General features: G+C 50.6%; 1 protein-coding gene and 1 pseudogene across 2 annotated transcripts; one reads left to right on the forward strand and one right to left on the reverse strand.

The window, feature by feature from the left end:
- Positions 1-8,089: 8,089 nt before the first annotated feature.
- LOC311216510 (olfactory receptor 11A1-like) lies at positions 8,090-8,923 on the reverse strand (the record flags this gene model as incomplete). Its single annotated transcript, XM_084298036.1, has 1 exon — positions 8,090-8,923. One exon carries the CDS (start codon positions 8,921-8,923, stop codon positions 8,090-8,092), a length of 834 nt encoding a protein of 277 aa, XP_084154162.1.
- Positions 8,924-16,761: 7,838 nt separating this feature from the next.
- LOC311216511 (olfactory receptor 14C36-like) lies at positions 16,762-17,697 on the forward strand (annotated as a pseudogene). Its single transcript has one exon. The product of its transcript is annotated as an olfactory receptor 14C36-like (transcript).
- The last annotated feature ends 543 nt before the right edge of the window (positions 17,698-18,240 follow it).

Here is an 18,240-nt window from a genome sequence, read left to right on the forward strand (position 1 = left end):
TCGGCTGGACAATCAGGCCCAGGTGTCATCCGTGCTGCAAAGTTCTCCTGTCAGGCAGTTCCTAGCAGCATCCCTCAATGATCAGCACTTGGGCCAACACTGTTGAATGTCGTCATTAAGTCTCGGAATTACAGGATGGAGCACATTTTCAGATCCTTTCTGGGTGGTGCCATGCACAGAGGAGCACTTGACCAACCGCATCTACTTTAGGCTCCCTTGAGCAGGAAATCTGAAGAGGATGCCATTCAGGGGTCTCTTCCTACATGAGTTATTTTGTGATTCAATGACTTTCTCTACTGGAGAGCTCTCTGAAATCCTGAAAGGTAGAGTAAGAAGAAAAGAGAGGCAAAGGGAGAGAAACATCGTGTATTACTATGAACACAGTAGATCCTGTGAAGATGGTTTCCATATTTGAAGCAATGGTATGGTAGAAAATTTATTAATAAAATCCATTAAAATTTTTCCTTTTAATTGGGTCAAGTCCTGGCCCACAACCAGGTTGCGATGTGGGTATATTATTTGGAGGTCTGTTGTGCCTCAGAAATTTCAAATCCATTAAGACCATCTGGTCACCTCTGACTGGAGCACACAGGCCAGTGGCAGTAACATGGCTGGGGACAGGGCCTTTGAGGTGGCTTCTTCCTGAAGTAGCTGATTTGTCAGCCCTTGCCTCCTGGCTGACATCTGTGCTTTTCAACTTACACCTGCCAGCATCCCTGATAAGGCAGCAGAAGGCACCTGCTTGGCACACTGATTGTGAGATGCCCTCTGTCTGAGAGCCTGACAGGCCCCATGCAGGAAGAGGCCTTGAGTGTGGGTTTTATATCTACCTGAGAAGCTAAAAGGCCAGCAGCAGTTATATGGCTTGGAAGATCCTGGTGAGGTTTCTTCTGTCTGGTCAGGCCATAGGGCTCCAGAAAGCTGATGGCTTCGGACACCTACAAAAAAGGGGGTTGTGAATTATGGAGCTTTCTCTGGTGATGAGAAACAGCAGAAGAATGTCAAAACTGCTACAAAGTGCTGTTTGGATGGTGCAGAGCGGGCATGAGGAGGAGGAAATGTCACTGAAAGGGTAGTGCCGTGGTGCTATAGGTCATGCAGAAGTCTGTGGTCAGCCCATGCCATTGTGTTTCAAAGATGTGCCAGTGAGGGTGGGCAGACAACAGTGAAAATACGGAAATGCCAGGGTGAGAGCAAAGTGGAGAAGCAAGGTGGGTGCCTACAGCCTGCAGGGAAAAGTGGGAAGGGATAGGACAGTGCAGGGCAGCAACCCAGTGGGGAGGCCAGCAGGTGTCATAGCGTTGTCCTTCACACAGCATTACACACCCGACATCCCACTGCCCCAGGAAGAGCCCTGAGCCATGGGTGAGGGACAGGACCTCCCTGCCCAGGGGCTGGGGGCCAGGGCCTTGCCTTTCTGCTTCACCAAACAAACCAAGGCCTTTACTCAGCATCAGAGTCTCCTGCCCAGTGCCTTTGCCTACCTGCAATCATGGCCTCACATTGTCTGCTCTAACAAGTCCATAGGGCGGCTTTGTAAGTAATGACCCTCACTGGGGCCTATTAATACTCCCAGACATTTCAAAGTTTCCTTCTGACTTGAACTTCTCCTGCAGTTACATCATTCTCTTCTTACTACCTGAGGTTTATGGACTCAGCACCAAATGCACCATGGGGCTCATTACAATTCAGCCATTTTCATCGAGTCTTCCAGACTTGTACAGTTAATTAGTGAGTTTTCAAGAATGCAGTTTAAAGAGGAAGTTTTCAATGACCACTTTACAAAACAACATTTTCATATGTAAGCTTATTTAACTTAGTAGCATTCAGTAGTTGACATGGATCCAAAGTGTCTCCTAAGGAGGTCTGGATGGATAGAAAACGCATTCCCTTGAAGTCCTAGACTGTATGGACAACCTTGCTGCTCAGCTCTCCATCCCCACCACTTCTCTCATCAGCCACCGTGACTTGCATCACTTTTAATTACACCAGACTTCTCCACTGAAGTCTGCAGGTGGATGTTACAGCTTCTTTGCACCAGCTGCTGCCTCCTTACCAGAGAAAAGTAGATGCAAACAGTTTTTTCTTGTTATTTACATGTGTGCCTCTATTATCAATACTTAACAAAAAATACAGCAAAGAAACACACGTTAAAAAAAAAAAAAAAAAAAAAAAAAAAAAAGTAAAAAATAAGTCCACAGCAATGAGCCATATCCAAGTTGAACCATGCACAGAGGATAAGTATACAAAAAAACATCTGACTCAAATAGATGGGAAATGGTAAATGAGAAATATAGCTACAGAGTAGTCTACATGGATGATGAGAGAGACTACCAAAAGACAGGCAAGTTGAATTCCCCTTAAGTCCCAAGAAGCAACTCGATGCATGAGAAGTATCTGAATGACCAAAGAGCAAGTGGAGGGAAACTCTGCAGAACAATGGAAACCGCACATGTCCAGATAGTCTGCTGGAAAGGTGACTTCTGATATGGTCTCTTTAATCAGGCCAGCTGGAAATACCTGAAAGTCCTGCCTGACCAGAGTCATCTCCTTCTATGACCAGTGACCTGCCTGGGGGATGAGGGAAAGCCCATTGATGTAGTCTGCCTAGCCTTCAGCAAGGCCTTTGACACAGTCTCCCACAGTATTCTCCTGGAGAAGCTGGCAGCCCATGGCTTGAACAGGTACACTCTATGCTGGGTTAAAAGCTGACTGGACGGATATGCCCAGAGAGTAGTGGTGAATGAACTGAAATCCAGCTGATGAGCAATCACCAGTGGTGTTCCCCAAGAGTTGGTGTTGGGACCCATCTTCTTTAATATCTTTATTGATGATTTGGGTGTGGGAATTGAGTGCACCCTCAGTAAGTTTGCAGGTGACACCAAGTTGGGGGGAAGTGTCAAACTGCTGGAGTGTAGGAAGGCCCTGCAGGGGGACCTGGGCAGGTTGGATCGATGGGCAGAGGCCAGTGGGATGAGGTTCACCATGGCTGAGTGCCGGGTCCTGCCCTTTGTTCACAATAACCCCGATGCAAGGCTACAGGCTTGGGGCAGAGTGGCTCAAAAGCTGTGCAGAGGAAAGGGATCTGGGGGTGTGGTCAAAACTTGCCTGAAGATGAGCTGGCAGCGTGCCAAGGTGGCCAAGAAGGCCAACAGGCCAACAGCATCCTGGCTTGTAACAGGAGTAGTGTAACCAGCAGGACCAGGGAGGTGATCATCCCCCTGTACTCTGCTCTGGTGAGGCCGTACCTCGTGTACTCTGTTTAGTTTTGGGCCCCTCACTTCCAGAAGGACATCCAGGTGCTGGAGCATGTCCAGAGAAGGGCTACAAACCTGGTGGAAGGCCTGGAAAATGAGTGCTATGAGGAGCAGCTGAGGGAACTGGGGTTGTTTAGTCTGGTGAAGAGGAGGCTCAGGTGAGACCTTGTTGCTCTCTACAGCTACCTGAAAGGAAGTAGTGAGAAGCTGAGTGTTGGCCTCTTCTCACAGGAAACTAGTGATAGGACTAGAGGGAAGGGCCTCAAATTTTACTGGGAGTGGGGTTAGGTTAGAAATTAGGAGACATTTCTTCTCAGAAAGAGTAGTTAGACATTGGGACAGGTTGCCCAGGGAAATGGTGGAGTCACTGTCCCTGGGGGTGTTTAAGGAAAAGTTGGACATGGTGCTTAGGAACACGGTTTAGTGGGTGACATTGGCAGTAGGGCAACGGTTGGACCAGCTGATCTTGGAGGCATTTTCTGACGTTGACTTATGATTCTATGATTCTCTGACGGGGAAGATGAAATGCAGTGCTCAAGAGACAGAGTTCTGGCAATGAAACTACAGAGGAAGATCAGTATTTTTTCTCCTGCTGTAATAATCATCATATGATCATTTCGGCATTTTGGTTTCATGGGACACCTCAAATATTGTATTAGAAGTGTTCAATCATTTCAGCTGATTGAAGTGAAATTTTTGAAATTCTTAAAAAAAAAAAAATGTAGGCAATCTTCAGGCTTACACCAATAAAATGACAATTTTCTGTTGTGCATGGAGCCCTGATGTGACAAAACCCTCCCTGCCCAACCCTTGCTGATGGGCAGAGGAGCAGGGGCACCTTGCAGAGGAGTTGAGGTTGAGGAGCCAGGGCGGGCATCCCTTGTCCTGAGCTGAGGGCCAGCAGCATGAAGGGTTCCTGGAGAGTGACCATTACTTCCACCCTTACTGCCATGTTCTCAGGGCTCTTGCAGCTCTCCTCAAAAGGTAAGGATGTCAGGAGCTCCTTCTCAAGGGGTGACACAGGGGCTGTCAGCTGTCCAAAGGTGCAAGTCGTGGGCTGTGGGGGAGGCTGGACAGGGCTGGTGGCTGCTGTGGGAGCTTGTGACTCATGGGTCCTCATGCTAGGGCTGCCCTGAGCCGTAGGGCTTGTCTGGGCATGGCTCAATGTGTCCTCATGATGGGGGACAAATCAGGGCCAGGTTTCCCTGGGAGCTGGTGCCTCTTTGGGATCTGGATCTTGGTGGAAAGTTGTCTAGTGTCTCAGAGACTGGTGTGGCCTGCAGCTCCCACAGGCCTCTCAGGAGTGTGCCAGAAACCCTTCCCCTTGTACTGCTCTCCTTCAGGGGAATTCTGTTCTTAGGGTGACGAGACACTGGAGAGCAGCCCTGAAGAGAGGGATCTGGGGGTTTTGGTTGATAGCAAGCTGAATATGAGCCAGTAGTGTGCCCTGGCAGCCAGGAGTGCCAACCGTATCCTGGGATGCATCAAGCATGGCATTGCTAGTCAGTTGAGGGAGGTGATTGTCCCGCTCTACCTTGCAATGTTGGGGCCTCACCGTGAGTACCGTGTGCAGTTCTGGGCACCACAGTACAGAAAGGATGTGAAACTATTGGAGAGTGTCCAGAGAAGGGCTACAAAGATGGTGAAGGGCCTAGAGAGGAGGCGCAGCTGAGGTCACTTGGCCTGTTCAGCCTCGAAAGAGGAGGCTGAGGGGAGATCTCATTATGGTCTACAGCTCCCTCACGAGGGGGACTGGAGCGGCAGGCACCCCTCTATTCTCTTTAGTGACCAGTGATAGGACCAGAGGGAATGGTGTCAAGCTGTGACAGGTGAGGTTCAGGCTGGATATCAGGAAGAGGTTCTTCACTGAGAGGTAGTTACACACTGGAACAGGCTCCCCAGATACAGAGTCACGGCACCAAGCTTGTCAGAGTTTAAGAAGCAATTGGACTGTGCACTTAGTCACATGGTCTAAAATTTTGGGCAGACCTGTGTGGTGCCAGGAGCTGGACTCTATGATCCGGCTGAGGGAGCTGGGATTGTTCAGCCTGGAGAAAAGGAGGCTCAGGGGCGACCTTATTGCTCTCTACAGGTACCTTAAAGGAGGCCCAAACTCCCTCCCCAAACTCCCTAGAAACAACTGCGTATATGAGAAGTATCTGAATGAGCAAAGAGCAAGAGCAAGTGGAGGGGAACTCTGAAGAAGAATGGAAAATGCACGTCCACATGCTCTGCTGGAAAGGTGATTTCCAGCATGGGCTGTTTTGTAAGGCCAGATGGAAATGCCTCAAAGACTGAGGAGATGAAGTGCAGTGCATAGGAGAAATTCTGGCAATGCAAGTACAGGGGAAGATATATATACATATATATATATGTATACACGTATTTGTATTATCTGCCTTTCTTGATGGGAAGATTCACATCTTTCTGTCTGTATAGTGAAATATATTTGTATAGCTACAGCTGTAACTACAGCTATATGTGCAAGTAAAGGTAAATGTATATACAGAGTTAGATGTGTACACACAGATAACTGGGAGAGAGACGGGCGAGTGGCTGGGATTCTAGGATTTTACATCACCTGAACTATCAGGAAACCAACCCAGCAGTGCTGGGAGCTGGGGAGAGGGGAGGGGTGGAGGAAGGTCCCAGTGACATGGCTGGAAGGTGGGTTGTGATGCCATTCCTACTGCAGTGACCTGACTGCCTGGTGGCAGGCAGGCAGACACTGTGATGTCATTGAGTGTATCACAAACCCCACGGGACACAGGGGACAGCTCTGGCAGGGGACAGCTCTGTCGAGCCACCATGTCTGGGCTGCTGCTGCTGAGGTCACCTCCTCACAACACTGCAATGGGCCAGGAGCAGGCAGGCCTCAGGAGGCCATCAGGAGCAGCAGCTGTGGAAGCTACAGGCAGATGCCTGGTCCCTGGGGAGGGCTGTCCTGCAGTGATGCCACCTGGACATGGGATGGGAGCCTGTGGGATGAGGCATGACAAAGTGCTGGGTGTGACAGAGCACAGTGGGAGAAAGGAGCAGAGTACAGGCAGGGCTGTGAGGGACAGCAGTATCTCACGAGCCCTTGGTGGGCAGAGATGTGAGCAATGGCCAAATGGCACAGAGAGCTGGAGGGGAGCAGTGGGGACCCTCTGGGCATCAAGTCTAGCAAAGGCATCTGTGTCCAGGGAACCCATGTGTGATGCCAGTGAAGGTCCAAATGATGTAGGCAATGGTATCTGAACTATCAAATGAGTGGACAGGTACAGCAAACTAGGGATCAGCGGGGGAAATATAGTTAGAAAGAGTTGATAAGTGGGGAAGTGACTAGGGCCGAGAAAGGAAGGGATCAAAGTGGATTGAGGTGGAAGAATCCTGTGGAAGGGGAGAGGAGGGGATGCACGTGGGCAGCTGCATGTGGACAGGGGGCTGGTCAGGGCTGGTCTGTCCAGACCCCGTGCCCAGTCGCTAGGCTCTGTCCTACCTTCTTATTCAGCTCTGGTGATGGCTGTTTGCTGAATACTCCTGGTGTGTTGGAGGTGAATGTATGTGCCTGCTTTGCTGGCCAAGCTTAGGTGGGGCTGGTCAGAGGAGGAGGAGGAGAGCAGGAACTGAAGAGAGACAGAGTTGGAGCTGCCAAATGGGGAACAGCTCAGAGCCTGGGTAGGACATCGGGGTGGTTCCAAACACCATGCCCACACTCAGGGAGCCATGGGTGCATCTGTGCCCATGGGTAAGTGCTGCAGGGGATGCATGGAGTGCTCATGACCTTCACAGCAGAGCAGGCTGAGGTGAGGAAGGGGATGGGGCCAGGTGTGTTGCTCATGGCTCTGTGTGCTAGTGGTGGCATGGTGGCTGTGAAGGTGCTGTTCCCTGTTGGAGTTGGTCTGTGTCTGGTTGGCTGTGCCCATGCCTTGTGTACACATCTTTGTGTGTGGATGAGATATGTGTTTGTGTGTTTGGACATGCATATTTGTGTGTGTTTGTGTGTATTTACTTGTGTGCACCAGACTGTTGAGATTTCTGGGGCAATTTCTCCAGGTTCCTGATATAAGAAGAAGTTAGGCTGTATCTTAGGACTGAAGGACATTTTTGAGGGTCCCATGGACATGGAGATGGTGGAGAGGGCATCAGGGTGTCCTCTATAATCTCCCAGCTCCTGTGGAGAATGCAGAGGCTTCCAGCAGTCCCAGGAGAGGGCGCATCCTTCCAGTGTTTATGGCTTCATTCCAGTGCTCTAGGTGGACCCAAGCTGAGGACGTACTGAGGACTTTTGGTCTCAGGTTCAGCACACATGTTGGGGGAAATATTAAATAAACGGAAATATATCATTATTCAAAAGCATCCATGAAACTCTAGTATGGTGGGTTGACCTTGGCTGGCCACCAGGTGCACAGTGGGTCACTCTCTGAGTCCTGTCCACAGCAGAAGAAGGGGAGAAGAGGAGAAAGCTCATGTGTCCAGATCAGGACAGGGAAATCGCTTACCAGTTACTACCATGGACACAACAGACATGGGTGGTCCTCCAAGGGTAAATGATCCAGAAACGGGAGATACCTATCTCCACCTCCCTACAAGAAGGTGAAGATAAGATCAGAGGTGCAGCTGGTATCAGAGGAGCATTGAACAGTTCATTAAGAAGGGAAAAGCAAACCCACAACATTTTTCACAATCTGTCTATATAAAGCAGTATTTCTCACCAAGAAGCTCTCTCATTCATTCCCATCACTCTGCAAGCAGGCTCAAAGGCACAGACTTCTAAAGATACATACAGTACATGGCACTTGCCTTTGTGAAAGACCCACAGGTAGCCTGTGCCAAGGGTCACTCACCTACTATGATCTCTGTATGCAGACCACAGCTTTCCTAAGCCCTTTGCTCAGGGCCTCCCTGACCTCCCTGTTCCTCAGGCTGTAAATGAGGGGATTGACTAGGGGCGTGAGGATAGTGTAGAAGAAGGAGAGCACTTTGTTGAGTTGCCTTAGCGAGACCGATCGGGACATCATATAGACAATGATGAGGGTGCCATAGAAAACAGTGATGACAGTGAGGTGAGAGGAGCAAGTGGAAAAGGCCTTCTGCCTGCTCACTCTGGATGGGATTCTCAGGATGGCAGCTATGATGCACACATAGGAGGCCAGCATAAACAAGAAAGGGAAAACCAGATCTAGGAGAGACAGCATAAAAGTTACAAGCGTGACCACTCTGGTTTCACTGCAGGAGAGCTCTAGCAGTGGGATAAGGTCACAGAAGAAGTGGTCAATTGCCTTGGGGCCACAGAACTTCAGCTGAGATAAGAGGTATATGACTACAGCAGACAGCAGAAAACCCATTAACCAAGATCCAGCTGCCATCTGGATACAGACCTTCCAGGTCATGAAGCTTGCATAGAGCAGGGGCTGGCAGATGGCCAAGTATCGATCATAGGACATGGCTGCCAGCAGGTAACACTCAGATGTTACAAAGGAGCCAAAGAAGTAGAACTGAGTGATACAGCCATGAGCAGAGATGGTCCCGTCCCCCGTCAGGAAGCTGGCCAGCAGCCGGGGCAGGATGGTGGAGCTGTAGCAGGTCTCCAAGGAGGACAGGTTGACCAGGAAGAAGTACATGGGGGTGTGCAGATGCTGCACTGCCACCACCAGCACGATGATGAGGATGTTCCCAGCCATGGTGACTGAGTAGATCATGAATGTCAGGAAGAAAAGTGGTGACTGGAGTTCAGGGACATTTCCCAGTCCCAGCAGCAGAAAATCCATTGGTGATGTCCAATTGTCAAGCTGTCCTTCCCCCATGCAGTGTTTTTTATCTTTCTTTTCTCACTTGCCAGGAAGGAGACCTGTGAGAAAGAATACTTCTGTGTTAAATTTAAGAAAGTGTTGTGGTTTAACCTGGCAGGCAGCTAAGCACCACACAGCCATTTGCTCACTTCTCCCTGCCAGTGGAATGGGGTTAAAAAAAGTGAAACTCATTAAAGCTCATGGGTCGAGATAAAGACAGTTTAATAGGAACAAAAAGGGGGACGGGAAAAAAATCGCAAAACAAGTGATGCACAACGCAATTGGTAAATACCAGCAGACTGCTGCCCAGCCAGTCTCAGAGCAACAGTAGCTCCCCGGCTAACTCCCCCCCTAGTTTTATTTTTGAGCGTGATATTATACAGTACAGAATATCTGTTTGGTACTGGGGCTCAGGATGTCTAGGGGAAGGTGGGAAGACACACAGCAAAGGACAGGACTGAGACTGAGGTCTCCAAAACTTACCCTGTGCAGACACCCAGCAGCAAAACAACCACCAGCCTGACTCAGGACATCCAGCACTCACCTGAAGTCCTCAGCATGAAGTGGTGAATTCTCCACTCTTAGTGCCTGGGAATGAAGACCAAGGCCAGGGTCTCACTAGGTTCTCTCTGCCTCTTCCTCACCATGTCCTTCTTTTCCCTTCCCTTCCCTGATTTTTCTGCCAAGCTGGCCCCAGGATTCACACCTTGCTTTGTCCTTGTTTTCTCCTCCCAGCACCTCCTGTGGTGGGTCTCCAGCAGCATCCCATGCCCCCTGCTCTGTGCAGTGTTCTGGGGTTTATAGCAACAACAACTCTCTGAAGGTTCCTTCTATAGCTCTGCTCTCCCCAGGGACCGCAGAGAGGGAGCATTGCTTGATGTGCTCTCAAAGGAGGCTGAAACTTCTGACCTGCTGGAAAGTCTGTAAACTTCTCAAGCAGTGTCTCCCTTTCTCCGGTCCCTGAGCCCTTTGAAGTCTGAGTCAGGCTCCTCCAGAAGCTAAATGGAGGCAGGGCAATCATCAAGACTCATCCATACTCACCACACAATGTCAGAAGAGTTCCCAAGAGTAAGATGTTGCAATTGCCAACACAAGGTGTGCACATTGCATATTGACACGGGCACTCTTCATACTTTTGGCAGTGCTGGTGCATAGCAGACCTTCCCATATGCACCCCAACTCTCACAGCATTATCTCTGCTTCCAGTTGCCCCTTTGCGAAGCTGAGAATCACCTCAGCTTCACAAAGAATAAAGAATACCTGAGATAGCCCTGTGTTCTATCTTTCAAACATCTTGGTCCTTTCAAAGGCCCATGACCATCAGAAATGGTCCCTGTGATACACATCATGGGATGAAAGGATAATTCAGGTTGGAAAGGACTTCCAGAGGTCAACTTCTGCCAGCTGGATCTCATCCTCCTGCTTGGAAGCACTACTGGTGGCTTTATCTCCTTGACAGTCCCCTGGCCATTCTCTGCTGTTGTTTTCCTCCTCTCCAACGCTCTCTTTTTTCCAGGCTGAGTAAGCTGAGCAACCTCATTAGGCCAGGAAGAGCTGGACAGGTGAGAGGAGGGATGGGGAAAGATCAGATGGGAGCTGACCTTGTCTAGAAGTTGCCTCAAATACTGGTGTTCATCTCATCCAAGACAACGTTGGGACTATGGGTACCCTAATTCATGCTCATCATGCAGAACCACATGTCCATGGTTTCCTGGTGCACAACCTGGCTTGAGCAGTGACTGAAGAAGGATTGCTGCTGTACACTTCCCATCTCTTAATATCATCGCACTTCCTGAAGGGTGGGTTAGAAAGCAAGGCTGGGATCCCGGGTCAGGGTTTGCACTGAGGGAAGCATGACCCAGCAGACATGTGAGCTTCCTGCTGTACTTGTATGCAGCACATGTCCTTGAGACAGTCAGACAGCCTCTCCCAACCCAAGTTCTGGCCCTTACCCTAGAGATCACCCCCAGACAAGGTTCTTCAGCTTAGGTCCTCCTGGAAGACTGAAGGGAGGCTGAGGCCACAGGAAGTCCCAGAAGAGAATCACAGAATCATAGAATGGCTTGGGTTGGAAGGGACTTTAAAGAACACCTAGTTCCAACCCCCCTGCCATGGGCAGTGATGCCACCCACTAGAACACGTTGCTCAGGGCCTCATCCAACCTGGTCTGGAACACCTCCAGGGATGGGGCATCCACAACATCTCTGGGCAACCTGTTCCAGTGCCTCACCATGAAGAATTTCCTCCTAATCTCTACTTTAAATCTCCCACTTTTAGTCTAATATCATCCCCCTTTGTCCTATCATTGGCTGCATGAGGAGAAGGTCACTCCCCATCTTTTTTATAAGCCCCCTTTAAAATTTGAAAAGCTGCAGTGAGGTCACCCCTGAGCCTTCCCTTCTTCAGGCTGAGCATTCCCAGCTCTCTCGGCCTTACTTCATAGGAGAGGTTTTCCAGCCTACTGACCAACTTCGTGGCTCTCCTCTGGACCCATTCTAACAGATCAATATTCTTCTTGTCCTGGGGACCCCAGACATGGATGCAGTACTCTAAATGGGGCCTCACAAGAGCAGAATAGTTTCTCATAGATGGTTCCTATAATGTGGTGGTGACAGCAATGCTGAGTACAACTTCCAGATCAGTCTCATATCCGATAATTTTATCATACCATAAGCCAGTGTTACACATTACAGCAAAATAATAACCTTAAACCAGCCCCCCAAAAGTGATAAACAACACTGCAAGGAACACACAGTTGGTAATGTGCTATTGAACATAATTCAGAGACCAAACACAACTACAACCCTGAGATCCACAAAAAAATCAACATCGTTTTCAACAAATAATAAGCTTATAACAATTTAATTTTAACATGCTCTGGGCACATCTGTCATTATTTCTACCCTTTGGGCCCTACCTTATGTGCCAAAGGGAGTGTTGTGGTTTAACCTGGCAGGCAGCTCAGCACCGCATAGCCGTTTGCTCCACACCCTACCAGTGGGATGGGGGAGAGAATTGAAGGGGAAAAAAAGATAAAATCTCATGGGTTGAGATAAAGACTGTTTAATAGGAGAGCAAATAAAGGGAAATAATAACAATAAAGATGTTATTGTTGTTGTTGTTGATGATGTTGATGATAGTAGAATGCAAAAAGCAAGTGATGCACAGTGTAATTGCTCACCACCTGCTGAGCAATGCACAGCCCACTCCACGCCATGGCAGCTGCTGGCCAGAGCCGAGCCAATGGGCGATGCTGGTTGTGCCTCTGTGAGAGCAGATTTAAATAGGGAAAAACCTGCTGGGAAACAGCAGCTGGGAGAGAGAGGAGTGAGAACCAGTCCTGCAGACACCAAGGTCAGGAGGTGCTCCAGACACCAGAAGTTCCCCTGCAGCCCATGAATAGGCCCATGGTGGAGCAGATCTCCACACTGCAGCCCATGGAGGAGCCCCTGGTGGAGCAGGTAGATTTGGCCTGAAGGAAGCTGCAGCCCATGGAGCGCTACTGCTGAAGAAAACTCCAAATCCTGGGACCCCAAACAACCACACACAAAAATGTTTACTTCCTCTTTTCCTCTGGGGAGGGGTTGTGATGGAGTAGTGTGGAGGAGATCACCTGTGTAGCACGGTAAATCCACCACAGTAGGGGTATGTGAAAGGTTCAGAACTAGGGCCGTGGCATTCAAGAGATGGCATCTCAGCACTCAGGACATGCTCTGCCAGCTTGGCCACGCAAATGGGAATGAAGAGAGATTCCCCTGAATGAGAGCAGTAGAAGAGGAAGGCTTGATTTCCAACACAGGCATTTCTGGCGCACTCCTGAGAAGCCTGTGGGAGCTGCAGGCCACACCAGGCCCTGGGACACTGGCCATCTTTCTAAACAGAGCCAGATCCCAAAGAGGCACCACCTCCCAGGGACACCTGGCCCTGGATTGTACCCCATAGCAAGGAGACATGCCTAGAGATGCCCTAGGGATAAGGGCATCCCTAGCATCAGGACCCAGGAGTCCTGGCTGCCACATTGTCCCCTGAGCTCAGAGGGACACTCAGGCAGGGCTCTCACAGCAGCCAGAAGCCTTGCCCAGCCTCCCTCCAAAGCCCAGGATCTGCAGCTTTGGACAGCTGACAGCTCCTGGGCCACCCCTTCGGAAGGGGCTCCTGACACGCTGACCTTTGGAGGAGAGGTACAGGAGCACTGGAAACAGGGAAGTCAGGACAGAGGTGATGGTCACCCATCCATGCAGCACCCTCCATCTCACTTGCTGCTGGCCCTCCGCTGAGGAAAAGGGATTCCCGCCCTGGCTCCTCAACCACAGCTCCTCTGCAATGTTCCCCTGCTCCTCCGCCTGTCAGCGAGGGTCGCCCAGTGCAAGCTTGCTGCCTGCTGACCCCACTCCTGGCCACAGAAGGACAGCGCTGGGGAGCACCCAAGCAGTGCCCAGCAGGGACCAGGCCTTGCAGGGAAGTGCCGGCACTGCCGCTGCTCCAGTGACGATATCCTGGTGATGCAGGGCATCCCCCTGTGACATCAGCCTGTGTCATTTGAAGACCTGTGAGGTCAGCAGCAAGGAGATGTAGTAGATCTTATATGGAGGAATTGCAGCGCATGCCAGGGCCTTCCTTCCCAGATATCACACGGGGCTCTGAGATTTCAGAAGGCCTCAGCACCATCCCTCGGTCTGCCATGCAGGAGGCTGTTTGTCATTCCCACTTGTCTCTTCTAAAGAATCTGCCCCCATCTAGCACAGCACCCCAAGCTGAGGGACCTGTCCCCCCACACCTCAGCAGCTCTTCCATCAATGTCCCGGCCCTGTGACAGCAGGCGGGGATCCAGCTCCTCCTGCCTGTGCCCCAGGCTGAGGGCATTGGGGCACATCTGGGCTGCAGCACCTCAGCTGTGGCACAAGGGCCAAACTCAGGCTTGTCCCAGACCTTGTGCCAAGAGCCTGGACATGAAGAGGCTTTCCTTCACAGCAGAGACCCGCTGCTGTGGATGGCAGATTTCAAAAGGAGGATCTGAGCAGCTCTTTCCTGTCCTCTATTTCCACTAATTAGCTGCAGTGCTTCAGTTATCAACATTAGTGAGATATCTCACTTACAGGTGCTTTTATTGAGGACACCTCAATGGAGGCCAGAGGAATTCAGCCCCTGTGGGTATGAGGAATGCCAGGGGGGATCTGAGCACCCAACTACTCCAGGACTAGAAATGCAGGATGAGATGCTTCAATTCTTCTCCTCTGAATGGCTTCCTTCTGCAGGGAAAGAGGAGATTCCATCCCTGTCCATATCTTGGTGTCCTGCATAATGATGGACAAGGAGAGGTGATTCGCATTCTGAACAATTATTTACAATAGGAAAAAAAACCACTGCTGTCAATAAGAGTGTGTACCCATGTGAGGGAAGAAACTCCAGGAATTCCTTCAGGCTGCTTCCCATCAGGTTCCCCTGCAGCCCCAGGGCCATGTGCAGGGAGCCTGGTGGGGGGCAGAGACACAGCTCTGCCCAGGAGCAGCTCCTCTGCACAGCGCAGCAGGGCTGGGGGCACTGCCTGCAGAGACACAGTGCTTAAAGGCATGCAGAAGTGGCAGGATGCCCAGAGCTCACTGCCGAAGAAGACTTCCCAGCCCTGCACCCGGTAAGTCTCTGGCTGGAGGGCAATGCAGCCGCAGTTCCTGGAGGCAGGAGAAGCTGGGGGTGCAGGCAGGGGTGTCCAGGGCTGTGGTGCAGAGCAGGGTCCCTGCTGTGCCCCAGGGGCTGTGTGCCGGGCCAGGGCCTCTGCCGCCTGCCAGGCTCAGCACTCAGCCTGCCCGGGGAGCTGCCCAGGGCGCTGTGGGGAGAAGCTGCGGGTGGAAGGAGCCCCCCCGGCAGAGCAGGTTCCTGCTGCTGGTGGGAGGCTGCTGCCTGGGGCAGCCTGCTCCACAGTGCAAGCAGGATGTATCCAAGAGGATATTGCAAGAATAAGGATCAGAGAGGGGTTTTCGGCTTCACTCTCAGATTTCCTGAGTCTTTTGAGCTTTCAGGTTTTTTTTCTTTGGCTCAGTGATAAGAGCAATAGATCTGATATTTCCAAGGAGACTCTGAGAGTCCTAAGCCAAGAAGAGGCTTGCAGTCCTAAGCCATCACGAGGAGGGTTACACGGACCTCCAGCAAGTCCAGTTCCTGTGGTAGACTGCTGCCTGCGGCAGGCTGCTCAGCTCCACAGCACCACCAGTGGTTTCCGAGGGGACTTTGCAAGAGGAGAGTCAGGGCAGGTGTTAGCTGCTTTAGGCTCAGCTTTCCTGCGTTACTGCTTTCATCTTTTTTTCTTCTTTGGCTTAGTGGGAGTAGAAATAGACTCTGCTATTTCCAAGAGAAATCAGAGTCTCCTCAGCCTTCAAAAATAGGATTACATGGACTGCACAAGTCCCCTTCCTATCTGTCTGCTCATAAAAAGCTTCGCCACCACATGGGCAGTGTCAAAAGGGTCTGTGTGACCTGGACCTAGCGAGCTGCCCCTGGGCAGAGCCCTGCTGCCAGGAGGTGTCTGCAGGGCAGAGCTGAGCACCCAGCAGGTGGGATGGGGGCTGTGAGCTGCAGGCAAGAGGTGGGGGGCACTTCCCTACCATCCGTGCCCTGCTGATGCCTTCCCCATAAAAACTCCTTGGCTTTTTTTCTCATCTAACAATAATGTCATGAGTTTCTTTGGACTCACTAGAGTTTTGAGGATGAGAATTTGGATACAGCTCAAAAACTGATGATGATGTTCTCTCAGATGCGTCCATGAATAAAAGGCATCCATGTTCCTTCCTGACTATTGGGTCTTGGGGAAATGCTGTGTGTGGAGAAGAAGCTGACTCTCCTTTCAGGACATCACATCTAAGGAAATTTAACTCTTTACATGGGGCTTCTGCTGGGCTGCAGGCTGCCCTCCACAAGAGCACAGCTCTGCCCTAGCAGCTCTGTGTTATCTAGCAGCCCCATGGAGGAGACATGGCAGTCCTAAGGCCATACAAATGCAGCTGAATCATTGTATATAGGCAGCTGCTATGATCCCTCTGTGACGGTCATGAAGAGCTGAGATCCTCCTCAGGTACGATGAGATGGGTGAGGGGTTAAGAGATCTGCCCTTTGAACCTGGATTCCTCTTCTCTCAGCAGCATCCAGGTTCTTTTCAGGGAAACACCTGATTGTGACCATCCTCCAGAGGAGCCTGCACAGGGTAGCTGGGAATAGGACTGATGGATACCCCAGCTGTCCTCACTCTGCCCTGAGGGACAGTCCCTTTGCCTTGCAGGACCCCAAGATTTTACTTGGTGAGCATTACAAGCACCAAGCATTTGTGCCTTAAATACACTCCTCAGGTGTAGGGGGGGCAAGTGTAAAGTAACAAACCAAAGCACTATGCACAAAGCCCTGCTCTGCAGTTGGGTGAATTTTGAGAAAAATGCTTCAAAACTCCTTGTTACATCAAACACAGTTCATTTGAGACCACCTCATGTTCCATTTACTTACTGTTCTAGTACAGACTTGTCTCCTGCAGAGTCTCTTGCCCCCCATAGAACCATCAGGCAGCATCACTTTGAGATCAAGTAGAGGACCAGTCTTCCCAAAAGCAGAAGCAGTTTTTTATGGTTTCTACAAAACAATAGGATAGGTTTACCTCACAGAGGTCTACCCTAACATTTTAATTCTCTTTCCTCCTTGAACAGGCCTCCCTAACTAGAGCAGCAGATTCCAGTTTCCAGGAGGATCAGATGCCCAACAGCAGCTCCATCACCGAGTTCCTCCTGCTGCCATTTGCAGACACACGGGAGCTGCAGCTCCTGCACTTTGCGCTCTTCCTGGGCATCTACCTGGCTGCCCTCCTGGGCAACGGCCTCATCCTCACCGCCGTAGCCTGCGACCACCACCTCCACACCCCCATGTACTTCTTCCTCCTCAACCTTGCCATCCTCGACCTGGGCTGCATCTCCACCATTCTGCCCAAAGCCATGGCCAATGCCCTCTGGGACTCCTGGGCCATTTCCTATGCATGATGTGCTGCACAGGTCTTTTTCTTCTTCTTTTTACTATCAACAGAGTATTATGTTCTCACTGTCATGTCCTATGACCGCTACGTTGCCATCTGCAAGCCCTTGCACTACAGGAGCCTCCTGGGCAGCAGAGCTTGTGCCCAGATGGCAGCAGCTGCCTGGGGCAGTGGGGTTCTCTATGCTCTGCTGCACACTGCCAATACATTTTACCTGCCCCTCTGCCAAGGCAATGCCATGGACCAGTTCTTCTGTGAAATCCCCTCCATCCTCAAGCTCTCCTGCTCAGACTCCTACCTCAGGGAAAATGGGCTTCTCACATTTAGTGTTTTTGTGTTTTTGGTGTGTTTTGTTTTCATTCTTTTTTCCTATGTGCATATTTTCAGGGCTGTGCTGAGGATACCCTCTGAGCAGGGACAGCACAAAACCTTTTCCACGTGCCTCCCTCACCTGGCTGTAGTCTTCCTGTTTCTCAGCACAGGCATATTTGCCTACCTGAAGCCCCCCTCCATCTCCTCACCATCCCTGAACCTGGTGATGACTGTCCTGTACTCGGTGATGCCCCCAGCAGTGAACCCCCTCATCTACAGCATGAGGAACCAGGAGCTCATGAATGCCATTAGGAAAGAGATGTCATGGAGATATTTAAGGATGTACTGATGAAACTGGCTGGACCTTTTTGCAGCTATAAACTGCTTCTTTTCTTCTTCAGGTAAATTACAGTTTATGTAATGATAGGGCAAGCCATCTTAACTTCTGGATGGATTTAATTTGTTTTGTTTTTCATTTCCCCTTGTGATATTGTTTTCCACAAAGAAATGCTGTTCTTCAGCCCCTTGTACCAACATATCTTTCGTGACCCTGAGGCTTTGCATAAATGAGGAGCCAGACTCTCTGTGTATTTAAACAAAATAAATGAAGCCACAACTTCTTTGTCTGAAACCCACTCTCAGCTGATCAGGAAGTAATGAGACCAGCAAACCCTTTCTGGCTGCAGCAGCTCGGGCCTAGCTGCCCTGGCCCTGGCACAGCAGGAGCTGTATGAGAAACCCCAGGGATGGCACGGAGGGGCTGCAGGCCTCTGAGGATCTGCTGCTGAAGAGAGCAGAGGACACAGCAGGGGACACTGACCTCTGTATGCTTCTGCATCAGATGTTCCCCTCTGTGGCACTGAGCCCTCTGTGCCCCCAGGAGCTGCTGTGC

The sequence above is a fragment of the Netta rufina genome, assembly GCF_964035555.1.
Source record: "Netta rufina genome assembly, chromosome: 18".
In the NCBI taxonomy this organism is placed as follows: domain Eukaryota; kingdom Metazoa; phylum Chordata; class Aves; order Anseriformes; family Anatidae; genus Netta; species Netta rufina.